At 41.7% G+C, this 24567-nt stretch overlaps 1 protein-coding gene across 1 annotated transcript in view; it reads right to left on the reverse strand.

The window, feature by feature from the left end:
* Nucleotides 1-23131, reverse strand: part of LOC139710090 (uncharacterized) — a 39307-nt gene extending 16176 nt beyond the window's left edge. Inside the window, exons 1-7 of the mRNA XM_071622034.1 lie at nucleotides 22771-23131; nucleotides 21505-21552; nucleotides 12967-13178; nucleotides 11429-11518; nucleotides 10501-10651; nucleotides 9843-10010; nucleotides 4125-4412 (exon numbers count right to left, since the gene is read on the reverse strand). Coding sequence (XP_071478135.1) covers nucleotides 4125-4412; nucleotides 9843-10010; nucleotides 10501-10651; nucleotides 11429-11518; nucleotides 12967-13178; nucleotides 21505-21552; nucleotides 22771-23131 — 1318 coding nt within the window. The remainder of the gene's footprint in view (nucleotides 1-4124; nucleotides 4413-9842; nucleotides 10011-10500; nucleotides 10652-11428; nucleotides 11519-12966; nucleotides 13179-21504; nucleotides 21553-22770) is intronic.
* Between the last annotated feature and the right edge of the window lie 1436 nt (nucleotides 23132-24567).

The raw sequence follows: 24567 nt of genomic DNA on the forward strand, positions 1-24567 counted from the left end.
AATGCTCTAAACAGAGAGAGTTAGGAGAATCAAAATGTTTGTATGATTTTCATTCAAAATGCACTGTTACAATGGCAACACATTGTTCAACAATAATGAAATATGAAGTTTGCATATTTCTGTACTATGATGATTGCATGTGCCATATTTCAAGCAAAATGCTCAAAGACTGAGGGAGTTACCTGAATCCACAATATTTTGTATGATTTTCATTCAAAATATGCTGAATACCATGGCAACACATTGATCAACAATGACGAAAGGTTAAGTTTGCACATCTACGTACCATAGTGGTCAGGTGTGCCAAATTTCAAGCTAAATGCTGAATGACTGGAGGAGTTGGCTGAATCCACATGCTTTTTTGTTTAAAAATGTTATTACCATGGCAACGCATTGTTCACAATAATGACAGATCAAGTTTGAACATCTACATACTATAATGGTCACATGTACCAAATTTCGAGCTAAATGCTCAAAGACTGAGGTAGTTACCTGCATCCACAATATTTTTGCATGCATTTTAGTGAAAAGAAGCTGTTACCATGGCAACGCATTATTCATCACGGACGAAAGATTAAGTTTGCACCTCTATATGCTATAGTGGTTGCATATGCCAAATTTCAAGCCAAATGCTCAAAGAGTGAGGGAGTTAGCTGAATCCACAATATTTTTGTATGATTTGCATTCAAAATATGCTGAATACCATGGCAACACATTGATCACCACTGACGAAAGATTACGTTTACACATTTACATATCACAGTGGTCATGTGTGCCAAATTTCTAGCTAAATGCTCGAAAACTGAAGGAAGTTAGCCGAATCCACAATATTTTTGTATGTTTTTTGGTAAAAACAAGCTGTTACCATGGCAACGCATCGTTCACCACTGACGAAAGATTAAGTTTGCACATCTATATACTATAGTGGTCATGTGTGCCAAATTTCAAGTCAAATGCTCTAAGACTGAGTGAGTTATCTGAATCCACAATATTTTCGTATGATTTTCATTCAAACTATGCTGTTACCACGGCAACACATTGATCAACAATGACGAAAGAGTAAGCATGCACATCTACGTACCATAGTGGTCACATGTGCCAATTTTCAAGTCAAATGCTTAAAAACTGAAGGAGTTAGGCTAATCCACACATTTTTGTATGAATGGTTAAAAAAACTGCTGTTGCCATGGCAACAGAATTATCAATGCACACATCAAAGGGGTTTTGCACAAATATACATTACATTGGTCGCATATCCCAAATTTAAACCGAATTGCTACAAAACTGAGAGAGTAGTGCGATCCACAACATTTTGTGAGATAGATTTTTATGAAAATCTTCCGTTGCCATGGCAACACATTATGAAATACTCATGAAAAAGGTGTCTTGCACATCTGCCTGTGATGGCGGTCACACCTGCCAAATTTGAAGTTAATTTCTCAAAAAATGAGAAAGTAGTTCGATCCACAAGTTTTTATGAAAATATGCCGTTGCCATGGCAACGCATTATGCGATACTAAAGAAAAAGGTGTCTTGCACATCTACCGTTGATAGCGGTCACACATGCCAAATTTGGGGTCAATTGCTCAAAAAATGAGAGCGGAATTCGATCCACAACATTTTGTAAGGTTTTTTAAAATTTGCTGTTGCCATGGCAACTCATTATGCAATACTAACGAAAAAGGTGTCTTGCACTTCTCCCTGTGATAGCAGTCACACATGCTAAATTCGGGGTTAATTGCTCAAAAAATGAGAGTAGTTCGATCCACAAATTTTTACGAAAATATGCCGTTGCCATGGCAACGCATTATGCGATACTAACGAAAAAGGTGTCTTGCACATCTACTTTTGATAGTGGTCACACGTGCCAAATTTGGGGTCAATTGCTCAAAAAAATGAGAGAGGAGTTCGATCCACAAGATTTTGCAACGGACCGGTCGCCCGACCGCCCGACCGCCCGACCGACCGACCGACCGACCGCCCGACCGACCGGCCACCCGACCTCAGAGTGATTCCTATGTATGGATGGGGGTATAATAAGACGAATACGAAAAATGGAAATTAATCGTCAATGCTAAACAAAGCGTAAGAACGAACCAACACAACACATAAACAGAGCCGATTTTCTTTTTTTTTAGTCCTGACATTGTGACAATAGGGAGCTTTAAAGTGAAAACTAAGTTTCGGTAAGTGCTTGAGAACCCGTCTGGCACCATTTCATTTTTTCTTGCAATATATCGAAAGAGTCCACTAAGAAACTTCCTGGCTGACGCGGTTTGCCGGAATGATGAGTCGGTTTGGAGTATTTTGAGAAAAATAATAATAGTAGGAAAACCGACTTTTATTCCAGAAGGCTCCAGACTAACTCGGTCTCGGGAAAAATTCGACCCTACTTCAGACAATTCACACGCAGTTCGTGATCGCCACATTCTACTGGCCACTGCATAATACCAAATGAGGCCTAACTGAATGGACAGGAAAGTGCGTGCTAACGTAATCCTGCACAAAACAAAACAAAAATGACAACGCGCGGTCCTCAGTTGTTGAGACGCGCGGTCTTTGGATTTTTTTGTTGTTAATAAAGCGCCTTTGATTTTTTAAGAGGTGCTTGATAGGCGCACACTAATTTTGCATGCGCGCAAAAGAGGTTTTTGATGCGCGCGTTGTAACAACTCGGACCATTACTGCGAGTAGCCAGAACACGAAGCGCTAGTTTATACAGGCCGCTCCCATAGGACAACACTGTACAATCAGAGGGACAACCATTACAACTCATCCCGCCGTCAAAGCGAAGCCGAGTTATCCCCGAGTCCGAGTTTAGCCTGACCCCGTTCGGGTAAGTATGGTTGGGGCACCACCCTCGGCAGGGCACCTTCCCATCGGCACCCTGCGTATCATGGCTGTTTGCGTATAGAACGAAAAGTTACGCGCGGGATTAAGTGTAATTAGCTATAAAGACAATAAAAACGAAGAAACAAAATCAAACTCTAACAAACCAAGCTAAAAATTACACATCCGCTCAGTAATTCACGTGTACATGTATTACCTATGGCCTGTGAAATTCACGTGTATTACCTATGCTGTGAAATTCACGTGCATACCTATGGAGGGGAGGGGGTGCCGATCGCAAGGTACCCTTTTTAGCTGCGCGAAGAAAACGGAACGCACGCACTAAAATTGCGCTATTTTAAAACGGAGATTCATAATCAACGAGACGGTCACGACATTCAAAACTGCAGTATTTATGGCATATTTGAGGTAAGAATTAGGCGGATTTGAGTTATATTTCTAGAATAAACAAGCTACAGATCCTTAGGGTGACGATAGGTGGTACCCCCAACCCTACTGGGACTGAACCTTTTTGGTTAATATATCGCATTTTCGTCGTTACCCATCGAATATCTTGTCATAACATCGTTATCCTGCACATTTCCTAAGCATACGTTCACATTCGGGAGCGAAATTTGACAACTTTTGCAGGCGTACCACAACTTTGTTTGGGCTTTAAATTTTAGACGCGCGGACGTTCAGGGGGGAAAAACCAGAGCGGGTTAATGTTCTGAGCGTGCGCAGAAGCGCGCGTCAATCGATCTATTTTTAACTTGCGTCGCCTGAGTTTTTCACTACGCGTACTGGGCTGTTTTTACGTCCGCACAGTTTACAACACAGAGAGCTACTTCATGCACCGATCATATGGTGGCGCGATTTTATTTTTTATGCGTTGCGTCCCAGCGTAATCTAAAGCTACTTTTCAACGCGACGCAGGGGAGGGGAGAACGTCCAGCGCACTCGTCGTCTCAAACGTCCGCGCGTCAAAATCTAAAGCTCCCTATTATACTGTAAGATTAGGATCGAGAGTTCAAAGTGCACGGCGTACCACAAGTTCTTGTTATCTCTACTAATCACATGCTTTCATACCATCCTCATTACTGACCTCAGTTACTGGTGTGAGTCCTGTGGTGAATAAAAACAAACAAACAAACGCAATAAGGAAGCAAAAGCACTGTGCACGTGCATACAAGCAATCTCTCTCACACCAGGGAGACCCACCTCCCTGCTCACACGCACACGCAAATACAATGTACGCACACACGGACACATATCAACTATCAGCGAATACTTACCTGAGGGACAGCTTCCTCGCTTGTAGATGCAATAGGAACCCGGCTGCCAAATCCATTGGCTGTTGTACATGTTGCGGACGGTTTTCATGCAGAACTCATCTTGCCTGTTGCCTCTACCCTTGTAACCACTCATGTGAAAGGGGTTGCTCCAGCCGTTGCTGGCGTTGTCGTCTTCCGTGTCGTGATAGCGATAACCATTACTATTCCAACCTCTTGGACACCCGCTTGTTGGCTTAGGGAGACCGTATGTGCCCACAGGCCACGTGATGGGTATTATGACACGAGGGTCTGTTTTTCCGAAAAAAAATGATATAATATGAACATAATATTATGTATGTTTTTGTATAGGCCTCTTAGCAAAGTGGGGATATATAACATTGAGAATGACGACATCACCTGCCTGTGTGGAGAGGAGCTATGCAACATCTCCTTGTCTGTCCACTTTTACCAGAGCCTTGCACACAAGACATACAAGAAGATCTGGCAGCTCTAACACCCTTTGCCAGGCAGTGCATCCAACAATGGACTGGAAGAATCTGACATTCCATTCAGCGTAGTCGTTGGTAGTGACTCGAGAAGAAGAAGAAGAAGTATAGGCCTCTACATGCAAATAGACATGTTGTTATGTGTGTGTGTTTATGCACACGGATACTATGTGGTTTAGAGGCCTTTTTACCTACCATCTGAAATTATGATAATGAAACCTACGGGTGAAACACCGCAAAGGTGTTGTACGCTTCTAAAAATAAAAACCACTTCACCAGCCCGAAGTTCAAACTATAGCGGGATGTTTTTGCGGTCTATGAAAATAGCCCGATACTGCGAATGAGCGTCTTTACCAGCTAGAACAGCCCCCACGTGTATGGCGAAATTTGACGCATGCGTACTTTGCATCATTATACTCTGCTTAGCGCGCGGTTGGAAAGTGGATTTCCCAGCGCAAAATCTCCTATATCATGTTGATGTATGCATGGGCGTTACGGGGGGGGGGGGGGGGGGGGGGGGTGCGTTGGGTGCGAACGCACCCCCATTCAGACCACCAAAAAAAAAAAAAAAAAAAAGTCTGCGAGCGACCTCAACGCCGGACGCTAAATAATCTATTTTCTATTATCCTTTATTAATTATTTTCTTTTTATTTTGCATCTGACGCGCGCGCGGAATTTCAACTTTGGCGGGCCCGTTTGACGTCATTATGAAGTCGGATTGACTTGAAACTTGGTAGTAGAAATATTCCTTGACATTTCAGACATCCGATCCGTGTGAAAGTAAATTAGGGTTAAAGGTCATAAATGTTTCATCCTGTATAACTTGGTGAATACATGTCCAATATTGTCCATATTTTGCACACGCAAAGACCATGTTCCGAGAATCATTTCACAAAATAACCACTTTTGCTCAGATGCCATCTGGGCTGTGCAAAGTGGGGTCAATGGTCAAATATGCTTCATTCTGTATCTTCGTTATAGTGTATACGGAATTGGTACCAAAGATGGCAGAGCTGACTCCCTTTTTTAAATGAGAATCCAAACATCACACGGCCAATGTCCTTAAACACAGATGAAACCTGTATGGTCATGCCTATTGGGATCAGGACTCAAATAATTGATTTTCGAATAGATCGGATCACCTAATTGTCATTGTTGACAAATTCCAAGTCTAGTTATTATTTTCTTTTTATTTTGCATAAGGGACAAGAAATTCGTGGGAAAAAAAAGTCGCACCCGGGTTCTGGCAGCACTGATTTTATACATATCTATTTTGCAGTGTTCACTACTTTATCGACCGTACAGTACCTACATATCGTACGGTACGGAGCACTTACACGTTTGCGTGTACGTGTCCGTGTGCTGCAAGGATGTAGGCTCTCCGTACAGCACTTTATTTCTGACCAATACAAATCGAAAATGCGAGCCCTAAATTGCGAGCCTTAGCCTTATAAAAATTTTGGAGGGCAAGCATATTATAATTTTGCCCCCCCCCCCCATAATCAACAATTCCCGAGATGAGAAGACTTTCTTGCTTTTTGACAGAAAAAAAAGTTCCCCGTAAAAATATTGCAAGGGTAAGCAGTTTTTGCCCCCCCCCCACACACACACACACACGAACGCACAAACATAGTCATAATTCCCGATATTAGAAGATTTTCTTGCTTTTTTGATGGAAATCTGTCCAAATATTTCACCCAAAGTGTGCACCAGGTTCCTGAATTTCAATTCTGAAAATCAAAAGTCTCTCTCGTGTGGGAGGGGGATACCCCTCCTCCTCCCTCTCCCGTTTGGTCTATTTTCCATGGACTTAATGCACCTTTAGATTGATAGATTTACAAATGCTTTATCGCAAGTGTGCACCAGACCTGTCACTTCACTTTTAAAAAATGGAAGAGTTCCGTCGTGTGGGAGGGGATGATTATCTCCTTTCAATTAACCCTTTGCCCGCTTGGTTTTCCTTTATATTATTAGTGCACTAAAAGTCTTGGGGGATTGAGAGCTTCCTAAATTCCAAATGTCTTTATGAGCTATTTTCATTTGATTTCTAAAAATGCATCAGCTTTCTCGTATGCAGGAGCATCATTCCCGGAGGACAAGGGGGCAAACGTCACTCTATGATTCTCGAAATGAAGAAATTTGTCTTCCTTTTTAAATAGAAAGCTGTCCAAATATTGCATTCATTCTGCAACGGATTGTTGAATTTCAATTCTGAAAATACAGAATCTCGCGTTGAAGGGCTACCTCTCCCACACCCTCCCTGTTAGGTTTCCAACCATACACTTAGAAAACTTGGGGGATTGACAAATTTCAGAGTATTTCATCAAAAAGCATGTTTGATATATCTGTCACTTGAATTCAAACATTTTCAAAAATTCCCTCATCCTCTTTGATTTATGTTTCCCCCGCTCGGTTCCTACCCACAGATTAAGACTCGACACTTTGGGGGACTGACAATTTTCGGAGTATTTCATAGAAGTGTGCATCAGGGGGCAAAACGAGTTTTTGCCACCCCCCCCCCCCCCCCCGTGCCCCTGTAATAAATAATTGATCAATCATTGAAAGACCAAAATGAACAATAAAGGCACTTTTTTTCGTCTAAAAGTTGTCAATTTCATGTATGAAAATGCGAAATTTTTTTTCACCCATGACGGGGCGAATAATACACTAACACTAACAATTTACATATACACTAGCTACTGTACTTCCTTACGAGTAAATTTAAAGTAAAAATGGTAGCCTCTTCGAGTGTGCACCTGGAAACATATATTTAGTAAGCCTTATATTTTTCTTTTCTCCTATGCTTTGATGCTCATATAAGAACAAATTGTATTGCTCGAACAATGCGATCACTTTTAAGCTTTTAATGAACACATTTCAGGCGAATGGCAAGTGAAAGTGGCTCGCTCCCTCTACCGTACTTATAGTAAAATGAATAGTTTCAGAAGTTATGATCACAGTCCTTCGCAGTGTCTTGTTTTTTCATTGTGTTTAACACCCTATTAGAAATTTGCTTTTAAAATGCTCTACAAACGCGACCTTTGTACTTTGCTTTTACAAAACCCTACCGTGGGAGGGGGTCCCCTCCCACACCCTCCCCGCTCGGCCGCTTTGCTCCCTCCCTCGCCGAGGATCTCATCTCACACCGTCACATAATGTACCCCCCCCCCGTAGTTGTAATCATAGTCCTTTACAGTGAATTTTCTATTACGTTTAATTCCCAGAAATTTGCTTTTAGATGCTCTACAAACGCGACTTTTGTACTCTGCTTTTAAAAAAAGTTCCCTACCGTTGGAGGGGGTATCAACCTCCCAAACCCTCCCCGCTCGATCGCTTCGCTCCCTCGCCGAGGATCTCACACCGTCACATTATGTACTCCGTATATTGCAATCATAGTCCTTCACAGCGATTTTTTTTTAACGATGTTTAATTTCCTACAAATTTGATTTAAAATGCCCTATGAACGCGACTATTACACTCTGTTTGTACAAAAAAGTCCCAACCGTGGAAGGGGTATTCCCCTCCCACACCCTTCACCGCTCGGCGCTTTGCTCCCTCCCTCGCCGAGGATCTCACACCGTCGCATAATGTACCCCCCCCCCTCGTATATTATAAGAAATATTATCATTACAAATAGAAATATTATCAGAAATTTGCTTTTAGATGCTCTACAAACGCGACTTTTGTATATACTCTACTTTTACAAAAAGTCCCTACCGTGAGAGGGGGTATCCCCTCCCACTACCCACCCCCGCTCGGTCGCTTCGCTCCCTCGCCGAGGATCTGACACCGTCACTACCTCTGTATGTTATAATCATAATTCTTTCCAGTTATTTTTCCATTAAGTGTAACTTATGCTTATGAATACGTGACACTAACAATGTATGTATATTATGTACAGTATATCATGTAAATGTACATGATGATACAGGCACAAAAAAAAATATAAAAAAAAGAATCTCGCAGGTTACGTAAGTGCAAAAACGCACCCCCTTGAAAAAATAAAAGCTGGTGACGCCCTGTGTACGATATTACAACCAGGGAGGTGAGCAGTACAGCATATTCTCTCCATATCAATAATACGCTACTTTTTCTTCTTTCCAGTGAGACATCCTATGAAAATAACGATTTGCAGAGTTTAAACGCGTCGTATAAAATACACACAATCTACATGCAAGAATCTTCAGCTTAGGTAGAGTGGACCAGAAGAAGAAGTACAAACAAGGATGCAAAAGCCAGCATGCACGGTACGAAGTTCTATGAAGATGTCAACAACAGTAGGCCTAGTACGCACATGTTTATATCCCTGAATACACCGTGCGTGTTATTAGCAGGGAGGTCACTAGCTTCTAATGCACTTTCCAATAATTCCCCACAGCCAGTTGGATAACCGGAAGCGTGGAGGAATACTGAGAAAATTTCGGGCTGATGGGAGACGCACCCGCGCGCTAATTCACTAAATAGCCCAAAATTTCTTGGGATATTCCCGACCATAGCGCGCTATTTGCGTCTTCACCGCACAAAATAGCGGGCTACTTTGACTTCGGGAAATTTTCCCAACCCCAAAATAGCGCGCCAATTTGAAAACTCGGGCTGATGAAGACACACCTGTAGGCATAAACAACAGAATGTGACCTTCATGACTTAAAGTGTTTCCTTCAAATTTTAATACAGACGCTACGTTTCTGTGTCGACTGTAACGAGACCATTGAAGGTACTGTCATTGGAAGCAGTGATTTTTTTTTTTTAATCGAATTATTTGATGCACATTGTGTTGGTCATATATCACAAAACATCCTACCATACAAAAATGTCGCAATAAAGCCTTCTCAATAAACCATACCTGTAGAGGGTTTATTCTAGAAATAATCTTATCATAACTTTTTGTTCATATTCTGTGTATATTTAACAATACTTAACATTGATTATACTGATTAACATTTTTACATTGGTTGTTTTACATTAGAAACAACCAACACATAAGAAAACACATAGGCTCTATAACTACTCAAAAAGTGCGGATCGAACATTGATTATACTGATTAACATTTTTACATTGGTTGTTTTACATTAGAAACAACCAACACATAAGAAAACACATAGGCTCTATAACTACTCAAAAAGTGCGGATCGAACATGAACGGCACATCGAAGTTTAAATCGCAGACCTTTTTTTTTTTGCCACAATACGTAGACGTATGAACTGGCGTATTGTGATATTTCTTACTCGAACTGGCTGTTACTCTCCTGTGTGACGCATATCTCCCCAAAGCAGTGATAACGTTCCTACGAACAGAGGCTCGATTCCAGGTGGAAGCACAGTGCTCGGAATAATCACGACGGAGCCAAAATCGATCGGTGAATGCTTCATTCATTATCATCATAGTCAATTTTATTGGTTCTGGAAGAAAATAATAACAATCAGATGTTAATGATAATGACAGAAATATAAAGAATTCGTCTTCAAGAAGAAGTTAAGTATCACTTGAAACTTTAGTTTATCGAGAGGTAATAAACTTTCGAAATTTAGCACAACAATGCCCACTTCAAGACGTGTGTGTGTGTGTGTGTGTGTGTACGTGTGTGTGTGTGTGTACGTGCTTTTTTGTGCCATGGGGTAGGTGGGTGCAGGTGTCTTCACTGGTGTTAAGATAAGAACAAAATGATATGTAGTGACCAAGAGTATTGTGATATTGTGCCGTATGCTCTTTGGCGGGAAAATTAAATTCAGTTACTCATAATCTTGAAAATCGGAAAATTGGCATGCATTCTGGTATTTAACATTGTACTACTACAATGACGGCGTGTGTGACTGTAGAAATACACTACGTGGGGAGACAGCGCATTTCGCCATAGAAATGGCTGTGTGGGTGTGTGAAAACATTGTTCACCGTTTAGTGAAGTGCTTCCCACCGCATACGACGAATACTGTCTCCCAAATGAAGTCCCAGAATTCATGTGACTATTGAAGGTCTCCATATTGACCGAGAGAGAGGCGCTAAAACCCAAGTAGCTCCCTTCAGCGCTGAGGCTACTAGCAGTCTGTATGACGTAATTAGAACAACGAATATTATGCTCCAGATAGCTTCACGTTTATTGAGAAAGTTACATTAAAATTGAAAGTGATTGAAGGCAATTCCAACGTACACTAGCACATGTATTTATTCCAAATGAATACAACAAATCTGACAAAGATTTGATATGGAATCTTATAATCAAACAACGATCAGCTGTTCCAGGCTAATGAATCAGCGATTTTCAGTTCCTTGCAGTTTTCAATCTATTCATGATAGCTCATATAGGCCTATATTGTACCCTTTCCCACGAAAGCCTCATGAAGTCCCCAATATGATTTATTTTCTGAATTGTATCTTGCTAAGAATAATACAGCATTCTTGTCCCACTCAGTATGTTCTTTTTCTTTTTCTTTTTTTTTCTCGGGGGGGGGGGGGGGGGGAGGAGGTCTATCAATTACGTGTGCAATCGAGGTAAGGATAATATCTATACAAAATCACCTGTCATTTCATATTGCCGAAAAGTTGAATTGCATATCGTATTCACCCAAGGGAACTTCGTCAATGAATCTACACAGAAGGAAGACTGTACAAGGCTGCCCTCCGACATATCTTGGAAAAAAAAAAACTAGTATAAGAAATGGAATAATCCTGAGATGGAGTTGTGTTTGCCCTAGATCGATTATTTTTTTAAACACTAATTGATATTTCAGTAATTGTACAAATTAGTGAATGACCTATAAGTTCAGATACAATATGATAAAATTATTATAGGGAAATTTTAACAGTTGAAATCCCACAGTACCTCTCTAGCAGCGTATTCCACGAAAGATGTGGTTTCAGATTCGTAATTCACTCCCGAGCGTTGTCCGACATCCACTTCTGTTATGACGTGCTGAAATATAATTATATGAATATTATGTGCATAAAGGAAAACGTGGTCATGTGTACAGACAAAGGAGTGCTTCCATGCGTGCATTTCATGAGCGAATGTTTGTGTAATAACACATGCTGCAATATACTAAAGGACCCGTTTTTATGCAAACACTTTCATTGCAGGAGTTCAGTTCCATTTGTTTTGGGTGAGTGGGGCCTGATGGTGACAAATTTGTAGCTAAACAAAAGCATCCACAATCTGCCCTATATAATGTGCATTGAGGCGGGATAATCAGAACTTTGATTCTTCTTTTCTAATTCAAAATCAAAGTCTGAATATGTGTTTTCCTTTAAAAAAAATCAAATCAAAATCAAATCAAGTCAATTCGAAATAATTGTGTTTTGTCCACAGAACTCGGAACGTCTTTTCGAGTTCTGTGGTTTAGTCCCTATTTGAATAAGCGATACCTTAGAGAAGTGCTGGTACGTCGAGGAGCCCTCTTGGTAGGCCCTATATTGTGTCACGGTATGAATCGAATGAAGTTCGTACTTGTATTTTTGAGGGGGTTTTTTTTAGTTGTTCTCAGGACAGACACAAACGAAAGATTCCATAGCCCATAGCCATGGCTGTACGCTGAAATGTTTTTTTTTTCCTAAGGGGGAAGGGGCAACAATATGTTCAATAATTGGGGGAGGGAACTCTCGAGAGAGGTAGCGAAATGCAATCCAGCGGGGGAGGATGTGGGAAGGGGAAACTCCCCTCCCACATGACTCATATTACGCATTTTTAGAACTGAAATTCTACGATTCGTGCAGACAGCTCGTAGGGGGAATATGAGGAACATTTTACCATAAAGAATGAGGAACAATGTCAAACGACAAAATGTAGTATCTGAAATCTCTTTGCCCATGTGTGTGTGGCTTCATTTTTTAGGTCTATAAGTTGTGTGTACCGACGGGGAGGGGTGGAGTTTATATATATATATATATATATATATATATATATATATATATATATATATATTTAGGACTAAAATTCAAATATCTGATATTGCACTCTGTCTGATGTCTCATATTCCAGGAGTGACCATAATGATGGCTGATCGTTTAGAGTATACATACTACAAAGCTGGAACACGTACACGTCGGCTGAAAGACGCCCTTGAAACAGCTGGGAAGTATTCCTATGGACAACTTGAACTGAACCAAAACGCGTGTAAGTTCATCGTTAACCAGCCGACTTTCATCGGAGGTGTCTTTAATGACTAATTAGGAGTCCAGAATGACCCTAAGAAAGTGACAGCAATCCTGACCGTGTGTAGGATGTCCAGAAAATTCACGGTACAACCAACTACCAAGGAAAGTTCATCTCTTCTGTCGACAAAATCAGGGCCCCGCAGAAGTGTACTTTCTTTTGAAGAAATCTATATTTCAAGATGGTTGTCAAGGTGATACAAACACACTTACCGTACCCCAGTCGTCAAGGAAGTCCATGTAACGTTGCTGATTATACGAATTCGGCAGCTGGCATGCGCTTGCCACGAAGTCCTCTCCTAAAGGGTATCTTCTAGCCTGTGCCAGTGACATCTTGTAGCGGGCATGGCCCAAGTTTCTTACAGTTTCTGTGGAGAAGTACACTGTCCTACGCGACGACACTCTGGAGGCAATACTCCGGTAACCTGAACACAAAGGGCAACACAGTTTAAGCTCTGTTTTAACAGGCCATGCCCCGACAACGTTGGGATAATCAATAATTGTCTGAGTGTCAAGGCCAGATTGTGGGGTTGACCTTGTTTTGACGTCTGCCCGATGGTTTTTGATGATTTAACCCTATTTCGGGGGTGCTGAATCCATATCTGGATGACGCAATTCTTGTACATGAATCCTTAAGGGTTTTGAGACATTCAAGATGGCCGTCAAAATGGCCACCCAAACCCGAAATTCCTATGTACTTCCATCTCAATGGTGAAAACTTGAAAACAATTGGTGGTTTTACCCTATTTCGAGGGTCCTGAATCCGGGCTTATAGCACAATGTAAAAAGTTTTGAGATATTGAAAAAAAAAGACCGCCAAAACGGAAATTAAACGGAAATCTAAATCGTGAGAAATTGAAAACAACTATACTTCTTCAGTCCCTTTTGAACATTACTGTGAAACCAGTTCAAGCAGATACCTTGAAGATTAAGATGTAGGTGTGCCAGCAATGAACCATGCAAGACTGCAGATTGAATAATCGCAAGATTATAGCCATTACGGTTTCCGTTACATACAAAAGTTTTAAACACTAATCAGTGGACAAGACACGCCTTTCTCAATCATGATATGATAGTGATGAAGAGATGGTTACTGAGATTATAGAAGATTACTCGTCTTAATCCATGAACAATCAAATTGGTTTATTTGTTTATATCGGTGCTCTTTACATGCTTTAAGACATTGTTTAAGACACGAGCGGGATTTTTTATACTTATAATTATACTTATATGCATACAAGAAAACATATAGGTCTATATGTTTGCAAAGAGCGGTTGGCAAAACCACAGGTAACGCACCGTTGCCAAAAGAGAGAAAAAAAACCCAAACAAACAAAAAAACAAAAACAAAAACAAAAATTCCGACAACATAATGCCGCAATAAATAATACAGTGCTCCTGGACGAGTATTGTAGTTACGCAGAATGCTTTAGGAATCATACTGATTTCTGATTATAGTGGTCAAGGATACAGCTAACTGATGACGTAATCAGAATACGCGACAATTTCAATAAGAATACGACACGAGATTCATAAGAATACCAGACAGGTTTCGACACCTATTGCAGCAGGCCACACTGTTTACTCAAACCGAAATAGAGTAACTCACATCTTACAAATATTTGGCGACCATGAAACCATTCTGATTTTCTATTCAGCAAAATAAAATCATCAGTGAATACGCATATTCACCCAACGTGCGGCCATTCTAGATACTATTGACTTTTGGCTGATTTGACAACTTCGCTCAAGTGACTTGCATCTAAAAATATGCATCTTTGCTTTTCGCCCTGGATTGAATCCCCTGCTCCACTTCAGATCACAATATTGCACCATTCATACAAAGAGTGAAAAGGATTTTGTCTGTATGCAAGATATTCGAATATCTTAAACTTTCAAAGGTGCAAGAGTAAGTTGTATCAACATGGTTCGGCTTTAGAACCCTCGAGAGATATGACCATCAACTTATTTCCATTTTTTTCGCCATTCTATAAAGAGATATTCGTAGTGGAATCTTAATTTTTGGCAGCCATCTTGGCAGTCATCTTAAATAGCTCAAACCGTAAAGAATGCAAGAGTCGCATCAGCCAGATTCGGCTTCAGTTCCCACTGTCAAAACCATAATGTTCTCATTGTTTTTTATCATTTAGAAGGAAATACATTCTAATATCTGTTTTGGTAGCCATTTGGCAGTCATCTTGAACAACTCAAACGTCTAAACAATGCAAGCGTTACGTTTTGCAGATTCGGATTCAGCACCTTCGATATAGGGTAAAACCACCAATTGTTTCCAATAAATTCTTCACGATTCAGATGGAAATAAATAGGAATTTCCGGTTTTGGCGGCCATTTTGGCGGCCATTCTAAATATCTCAAAACCCTCAAGGATGCAAGAGTTACATCATGCTGATTCGGATTCATCACCCTCGAAATAGGATAAAATCACCATTTGCTTTCGATTCTTAACCATTCAGATGGTCACCATTTGCTTTCAATTCTTAATCATTCAGATGGTCATTTTGAATACCTCAAAATTTAATCTAACAAGGATGCAAGAGTTGAATCATCTAGATTCGGATTCAGCATCCTCGAAATAGGGTAAAGCCATTAATTAACACCAGGCACACGGCAACACAAAGTTCAGCCTCCCAGACTATGACCCCGTTTACCGTGAGTGAAAAGGCCGGGCTCGGCCCGGGCTGAGCCCGATTTTCTTTTTACTGTAAACACTCAAAAGCTCGAGTGTTTGTGCGGTACCAAAAACGGCCGCATATTTGGCCAAGCTCTGGAGGTATACGTGACAGTCTCGGTTCGGGCTCAGCCCGGGCTTGATTTTTGTTTTGGGTATCGCGAGAAGAGGTAATATTTCCAAACTTAACTGCGTTTTAATTCAAGCTATCATCGAATCATCATAGCTGTATATACTACATCGTTTCGTTCTTCCACGCCCCTTTATTCCTCCTTGTGTTCTTGAGCGGGTAAAACAGATAACCAGTGAAGGAAAGACGAGCTGTGAGGGTGATGTTCAAATTACCAAGTTCGCCCTGTATGAAAACCACATAGCCTTATGTATGTATATATATATATATATATATATATATATATATATATATATATAATAGAGAGAGAGAGAGAGGGGGGGGGGGGAGGGAGAGCGAGAAGCTTAGGGTCCCGACCGTGTACAGCACCAGTGTAGCTCCTCCATTATTCAGTGCGAGAAGAAGAGTGTGACTACTCAGTATTCGTGGACGAAGGAGGTTTTATGCATGGAGTTCTAACTGGCTGTTTTATTCAAACAGCTGTCAGATTTCTATTGATGTACAAAAGAATTCCACAGGTGCACTTGTGCCTTTGATGATCGATGTTCGACGCCGCCGTCTTGCTGAGCAATTTGAAGATTGATTTTGAACGTTATATAATGTTGGCCATATTTTGCTTATTTATTTGTTAAATGAAATGAAATTTGACTTTATGATAACGCATGTAAAACAAAAGACAATTCCGTCCAGAAATTTGCGCAAAAGTGTAAATCAGAGCTGTATCATGTGAAAATGTTTAAAACTGTACCATTCTGGAAAGCTGGTTTATCACTTTTCCACTTATGCCCCAGTCACATATAAACACGGATGCTCAAGGATCTACACGGTCATCCGGGGAGATCCGGGGACGTCCGGGGAGATCCGGGATTTTGGTATGACTGTACACACGGTATCAACACGGCAGCTACACGGATAAGGCCGGAAGAGCGCGGCGTCTACACGGACAAACACGGCATCTACACGGATCAACACGGCAGCTACACGGCAGCCACACGGACCACCCCGGATTGCTCTGCCAACACGGCAATCCCCGGATGACGCCGGATGTTTTTGACCTCCAAAAGTTGCCGTGTTGGCCTCCCGGCGTCAACACGGATCTCTCCCCGGATCAGATCCGGGGTGGTCCGGGGTGATCCGGGATGTCTATGTGACTGGGGCATAAATTTCCACAAATGAAACTAATATGGAATAATCTTCAAGTATAATTCTTTATTGATAGATAATTATATCAGATTAGTGACCGGGTATGACCAGTGGAGTATTTTTCATCTTTATTTCAGCATTTTTTGCTCAATTTCTATTCGCGCATCCTCATGTCTGTACTATATACCTACCTTTTATAAGAAGGGATAGCGAAAAGTAATCACCATCACAAAGAAATATCTTCCTTTGAAAGTGGCTAGTGATTATGCAATAGGTGTTTTCACATTAGCCCGAAAAAAATCCAAGCTCGAGATATCTTTTAATTTCCCAAGTCAGAAAATAGCGCGCTATTTCGAAACATCGGGCTGATGTGAAAACGCCTAATAGGCGTGTCTTCATCAGCCCGAAGTTCAAACTAGCGGGACATTTTGCGGTCTTAGAAAATAGCCCGATACAGCGAATGTGCGTCTTCATCAGCTCGAACAGCCTGCTTCGGGAAATTAGTCCGAAAATTGACGCATGCGCACTTTGCAATATTACTCTGCCTGGCTCGCGGTTCGAAAGTGGATTTCCCCGCTCAAAATCTCCCATATCACCGTATGTACGATTCTACAACCAGGGAGGTGAGCAGTACAGCAAATTCTCTCCAAAGGGATATTAATAACGCTGCTCTTTCTTCTGTCCAGTGAGGCATCTTATACACGTGTATGAAATTAACGAATTGAAATGTTTAAACAAATCCAAAATGCACACAATCTGCAAGAATCTTCAGCTAAGGTAGAGTGGACCAGAAGAAGAAGTTTACAAAAGAACAGCCAGCATGCACGGCTCTGTTTTAATAGGGAGGTGAGAGAAATCACCTCCCTGGTTCAGATGACAACAACAGTAGGCCTATAGTACACACATGTGATCCTTGAATACACCGTGCATGTAATGTACTACACACAATCACTAGCTGCTTGTATATGCGCTTTCCATTGCCAGCTGGCTAACCAGGGGCCCGTTGCATAAAAGTTACAATTATGGTAACTTTTCCATCTAATGGCAACTACCATGGCAACGATACTCGACAGCCAATCACAATCGAGAATTCCATGGAAGTTACCATCGGATGGCAAAGTTACCATAAAAGTAACTTTTATGCAACGGGCCCCAGAAGCGTGGAGGGATCGAGAAAATTTCGGGCTGATGGAGACGCACCCAAGATAGCGCGCTATTTCACGAATTAGCGCTCTAGTTGACGAACTAGACCAAGATTTTGGGGGAAATTTTCCCGATCAAATAGCGCGCTATCTGCGTCTTCACTACACAGATAGCGCGCTATTTTGACATCGGACTAGTTTGGTAACCGCAAGATAGCGCGCTATTTTGAAACTTCGGGCTGATGAAGACACGCCTAATGAGACACGAGACACGAGTCAATTGTCTTCCTATCTGCGCGGCAGGTCCCTGTTTGGCACATGCTTATTTTTTATTTTTATTTTTTTTTTTTTTGAGCGGCGGCTTCGAACATCTAGCAAAGGAAGTAAGACGGTTGTGACTCCATTCTCTAGAACCTCCTTGCGTGGACGTAGGAAGTAATCAACGTGTGTGTTTATTGCCGAGCTTTCGGTCTTGTTTAGACCTTTATTCAGGGATGTAATGATGCAAAAATGACTCACGCGTATGGCTACACTCGTAACAATATAAATCGAACTAACTATATACATCGAACTATTTATTATATTGTTCATTGCAAATAGCATGCGCCAGAGCCTAAGTCTGCATTGTGATCCCGGCGCGCTCCGAGATAATCGTTTGTTTACAAGCAGAGCGCAACTTCGACAAATAAAAATTGAAAGGTTTGAATTTAGCCGGAGCCGAGCCAGTCACTATAAACGCACAGAATTGCGGGGCCAGGGTACCACAATTTATTGAGGCCGAGCTCCGCCTGGGCTCGGCCCAGCCTTGCACTGTAAGCGGGGTAGGCCCATACAAGTAGGCCTATACAAAATTCCTCGTCTCAGCGGCAATAAAACCGCAGAAAAGAGCGAGGGGTACAATTTTAAACAGATACACACCGGAGACCTTCTTCCGGGGTAGATTTCCATTACAATCTAACCATTCATGCGCGAAGGGGGTGTGATTATACAATCCATGTACGCGATCAGGAACGATATTTAGGCTGATTCCGTTTGAACTATTGCGCGTGCGTGTTGAGTGCTTGTCGAGAGCGTTTTAAGACCCCGTTTACAGTGCGAGGCTCGGCCCAGCCCAACTTCAGTGTAAACGCGCAAAAGGCCAAATGCGGGGCCAAAATTGGCCTCGCATTTGGCCTCGCTCTTTAGGCGGTCTAAACTATACTAGTTTTCGACGTTGAGGGGGTTAATATCCTGAATGGCGAAATAGTACGGGCAGAGGGTTTAGAAGCCAGACTAAAATTGGCCGCGCATTTGGCCCAGTTTGCGTTTACACTGAAAAAAGGCCGGGCTCGGCCGCGGCTCGGCCGTGGCCGAAACCACCTCCAGAGCGTGGCCAAATGCGCGGCCAATTTTGGCCCCGCATTTGGCCTTTTGCGCGTTTACACTGAAATGAAGGCGGGCTCGGCCGCGGCCGAGCCACGGCCGAGCCTCGCACTGTAAACGAGGTCTCAGTGTAAACGCAAACTTCAGTGTAAACGCGCAAAAGGCCAAATGCGGGGCCAAAATTGGCCTCGCATTTGGCCTCGCTCTTTAGGCGGTCTAAACTATACTAGTTTTCGACGTTGAGTTTTCGACTAGTATAGTTTAAGGTGGTTTTGTCCTGCAAAGGATTTTTCCTTCGGCAAAGGCCTTTGCCCGAACGGCGACTTCGTCGCCACGGAATCCAGTTGGCAAAGGGTCTGAAAACCAGCCTATAGCAAAGTGCGTTCGTTTGCAAGCAGAGCGCCACTACGACAAAATATTGAAAGGTTTGAATTAAAAGCGCGGCCGAGCGCAGCCCGGCAGTGTAAACGGACAAAATTGCGAGGCTCGGCCCCGCAATTGAGGCTGGGCTCGGCCGCGGCTCGGCCCAGCCCCGCACTGTAAACGGGGTCTTACAGAAGGGTTGCCGGGGTGAAGTCGCGGTAATGCGGTGATAATTACCCGAGCTGCCTAGGATAGAATTTGGCAAAAGTCACCGCGACAAAGTCCAAGCAACATTTTGCGGGGACCAATTTAACAGACAGGGTAAAGAAGAAGAAGTAGGAAAAAAAAAAATGCCCGGACGGCTAATTGTCGTTGTAAATTTGGTTTGAAAGGCTCTGTTAAAACCGAGCTTAAACTACGCGGTTGAGCTCGTTTACATACTGCCGACCCATACTTCATTTCGCGACGCATAATGTCTTTTGATTGAGCACGGAACCTGTACCATTTTTCTCATTTTCGAAATTATTTCTTTATTGCGCCGGACAAATATACACACTCACATTCACTATCCTCTGGATGTTGGCGGGCATATAGTTTGAAATATTCAGCTTCATGATAATTAGGTCATGAATAATAATTGCATCACAGATGCTTATCTCGGTGAACCAAAAAACAAACCAACATACCTGTTTGATATCATAAATTACCTTTTTCTGCATGCTCAAACTTTTTTTCCCGTTGGTCCAATGTTTTTGAGTTGTTTGATCCTATTTCGAAGATGCTGACTGAAAATCTGAATGATTCAACTCTTTCATACTCGGTGGTTTTGAGATATAGGCCATCTATGATGGCTGATCCATCAACAACAACAAAAATGAGCTGCCGCCAAAACAAGGCCTCTGGACCCAGACTATAGTATATATTATATTTTGGATCAAAAATTTGTCTTCCATTGATTGGTTAAAAGAGCTTCGCGTGATTATAGGTATTTTGAACTATTTTAGAGTGTTGGTGTGTTTGACACTCCATGAAGTACTATTTGCAAAATGACGTCACTTTTATGACGACATTTTGCAAATAGTATATACTATTTGCAAAATGATGTCACAATCACCCTTCTTTACAATCAAGTGTACGTGGTCCGTCCACGTCAACCCGGTCCCGAATTCTAGTGTTCAGGTTTGCAGCGGCCATACGAGCGCTTGCATACATGCGACGGGCAACTCTGGCGGTGCCACGGCTGCTACGTTTTTCAATTTCCGATCTCTCGCACTGTTGCGTATTGCAGGCGCTGCGCTGCCGCCGCAGTGCGGCTAAGCCTAACTGCGACCAACCCCAACACGCAGTGTTGCAGTGTAATTGTGTACACGGAGCGCTCCGGGGTTAGGCTAAGCCTATAATGATTTTCACTTTTTATTCAAATTTGGGATCCAAAATATAAAACAAATATACTTTGCCTAGTTTCGAGTTTCTTGTTAAAACTATGGGCCACGGTGACTCCAAACTAGTACTATTCACTTCGGGGCTGCGCCCCTCAGTGAATAGTACTAGTTTGGAGTCACCTCTGCCCATAGTTTTAACAAGAAACTCTCAAGGCCAAGTATATTTGTATACTATACTCTCCCTATTAATTACACAAACTGTACTACGACACAACTCATTCACCAGTACAGACACCTTTCTATAGTAGTAGTAGTAATAGTACAGTGTTTTTTCTCTTTCTCTCTCTCTCTCTCTCTTTGTGCCTTTCTTTCTTTCTCTCACTGATTTACCCTTTTCTTTTTAAGAGTGTATCAAACATGATTATCTCTATATCTATTTCTATCTACATCAATAGCACTTTTATTGTTCATTATCCCCTATACGCTACGACACTCCAAGCCTGCATTCCATAATAATAACAAGGAAAGATTTCAACTTACGGGTGCTTGCAGCAAATTCTACTCTGGCGAACAGGCCACTGTATGATCCTGGAGAGTAAGAGAGAAGTATCAAACAAAATGGTTACTGCTTGATTATACATTCACAGTGGACTGAATTTCCCCTTCTCTGTTAAACCTTTGCTAATGGAATAATTTAAATAATATACGAAAGTCAACGAGAGGTTGTTATATCTCGTAGGTAACCAGTTACTGTACCTCTGGAAGCATTTGAGACTAGCAAAGCACTCGGCTAGAGCCCACCAAGCAGTTCATTTCCAACTTTCGGTATGATATTGTGATTTCTATATTCTTATTACAGTCCTACATTACAGCTGTATTTAAAAAAAAAAGCATAACCAACGGCCATCATCTTAACATAGTGTACAAAATGAGTTAAGTACAATAATCTCCCCTTTTACATTTATGAGTTGGATATACATTTTATGCTGTAAAATGGCCTTATTTTCCAGTGACAAGGAATCCTTCAAAGAATTCAACAGAACTCTTGAATCCAGACGGTAATTTGGATCAGTATCAATCATCTGCTCCTTGTGTCATTATCGACTTTTCGTGAGAATTTCATCCAAATCCGTTCATAAGTTGTTTTAATTATTTTGAAAACAGACACACAGAGAGACTGACAAACAGACAAACAAACTAAACGAGGCATAAACATAATCTTGGCAGAGGTGAATTCATTTTAATGTCAATTAATGCAGATTGACAACTATTGTTGCTATTCTTTTTTCGTTTTATAAGGTTACGACATTATAAACACATAAAGAGCCTCCCAAAATGTGCTAATTCATGATGGAAGCTAATTCAAGAATTATTGTATTTTGAGTTCATGAAGGATTATCTTTGTTAATCTGCTTTCAATCATGTCGTAAGGCACGTTGAGGAGCCTGTCGGTGGTGCATTTTTTTCCTTTGTTGTTGTTGTGGGTTTTTTTAATGCAGAAATGAAATCAAAATTAAATAACGATTATACCTCAGGAACTGTACGAGGCTCTGATATACCAAAAAAAAAAACAGAGCATGTATTTTTTACTTGGCTCATCTACCTCCTTTTTCCCTTTACAGTTTACACGCTGCTGCTTGCAACATCACAAGTTGACAGTATATTCTGCAATTGCCCCCCCCCCCATAAAATCAAAAGATAGATACTAGTAAGTGGAAAAGACTGGTTTATACAACAGCAAAAAAGGTCACTCATGTTTTTCAACAGACACAGCGAATATTGAAATCATAAATGTAGAGCACTAACCTGCAACATCGACCTGCGCTGACAACTTCGAAGCGTAGCTGGCCGTACCGTAGAAGGTCCTTCTTGTTGATGTGGTGACGGCGCTGCTGCGGGGCACAAATATGCACTGGTCTGGAATGGAATATCGCCCGTCCGTTGAGATGGCCCTACTATTCCAGGTGAGTCCAAACACTCTGCGACCAACGTTGATACCGGGGTCCACCCCACCAGAGGCTAGGTCGGCGCCTTCAGGATTCCCATCTAAGATGTTGTAGCCAACGCCGATGAAGTTCAGTGCGCTCGGCCTGGGCAACGCCCCTGTGGGACGAGTGTGCTGTGACAGGCACACCAGAATAGAGATGAAAACGAGGCGGCCTGGCATCTTTGTGACTTTCATAAAACGAAGAGGGAGGAAAAAGAAAACACTTAAATGCTTATGTGCATTCGAATGATAGTCAACTTGTTGAAAGTAGTTGATCAAGTAGAATTCTGTTTAGAAGATTAGACAACGGGCCGATGTATAATGAACTCCAAAATAAATCAAAAATATTAGAAATGAAATAAAGTGTAAAGTAGTAAAATCTACAGTGGAAAACTTGGATAGATATAAAACTTTGATCGGCTTTGTCTTCTTATACAGAAGTGCAAGTGGATGAGTCTGGGTTGTTGTTTTTTACCCAAAGGTATCAACTGCCCATCACATGTTTCTTCATACATTGCTATTAAAGCAATGAAAGCCTTATGTGTTGCCGATCTCTCTACCTGACAAATCAGTGTACATGGATAATAATCAGTTGCTGGTTCAACAGAAAACTACCCAACAGCAACGCTTCGTCAAACCTTGCAAACCTCGTTTGTTACGATCGAAGAGATGCCTTGACTCGTCACCGGTCATCACCAAGCGATGTATGACACTGACTATACTTGGCCGGAACACATCGCTTTGAATATATACAACTGGCATGACTCTCTGACAGCAAGAGCACTGTGCACGAACATTCAATAACATCCTGGACAAAAACCCAGGAAAAGTTCAAGTGTAAATGTATATTCGTTCAGTTGTTTGTTTTCCACTTATAAGGAGTATCAATGACTGGAATAAGGGTGTTGTATACCCAGAAAAAGCAATGGCCATACCAATTAACACGAAGACAGTCAAGGCCGCTGCTGCGCGTAACATGCTTTTGTTTTTTCATTTAAAGTGCTATTCCAAAATATGATCAACAAGTATAGAATAAAGTTTAAAAGTTTCTTATGCTATATGCAACGGCGTAGCCAGGATTTCATCTTGGGTGGGGGGGGGGGGGCGGTTAGTCTGCGAGGGAGCGAAGCGACCGAGCCCGAGCGAGCGGAGCGAGCGAGGGGGGGGGGGGTGTGGGAGAGGGGTGTCCCCCCTCCCACGGTGAGAACTTTTTGCATTTTGATGTTGCAGATGGTGCAATTTGATGCATGTTTTTGCGCGTTTCATCGACGTGAAACAGTCCCACTTGTTTAAGGTAGCAGTTTATTTTGATGTAGATTATTATTGAACAATTTGCCTATAAAATGGTATAATTTAAATACACTTCTTGTATTGATTCTTTTCACTGAATATCATGAACGCCACTGAACCCGAGCGAGCGGAGCGAGCGAGGGGAGAGGGGAGGGTGTGGGAGGGGGGTGTCCCCCCTCCCACGGTAAGAACTTTTTGCATTTTGATGTTGCAAATGGTGCAATTTGATGCATGTTTTTGCGTGTTTTGTCGACGTGAAACAGTCCCACTTGTTTAAGGTAGCAGTATATTTTAGTGTAGATTATTATTGAACAATCTGCCTATAA

Source organism: Diadema antillarum, unplaced genomic scaffold, assembly GCF_040938485.1.
Source record: "Diadema antillarum isolate AM-2024a unplaced genomic scaffold, OU_Dant_1.0 seq00001497_RagTag, whole genome shotgun sequence".
Lineage (NCBI taxonomy): Eukaryota > Metazoa > Echinodermata > Echinoidea > Diadematoida > Diadematidae > Diadema > Diadema antillarum.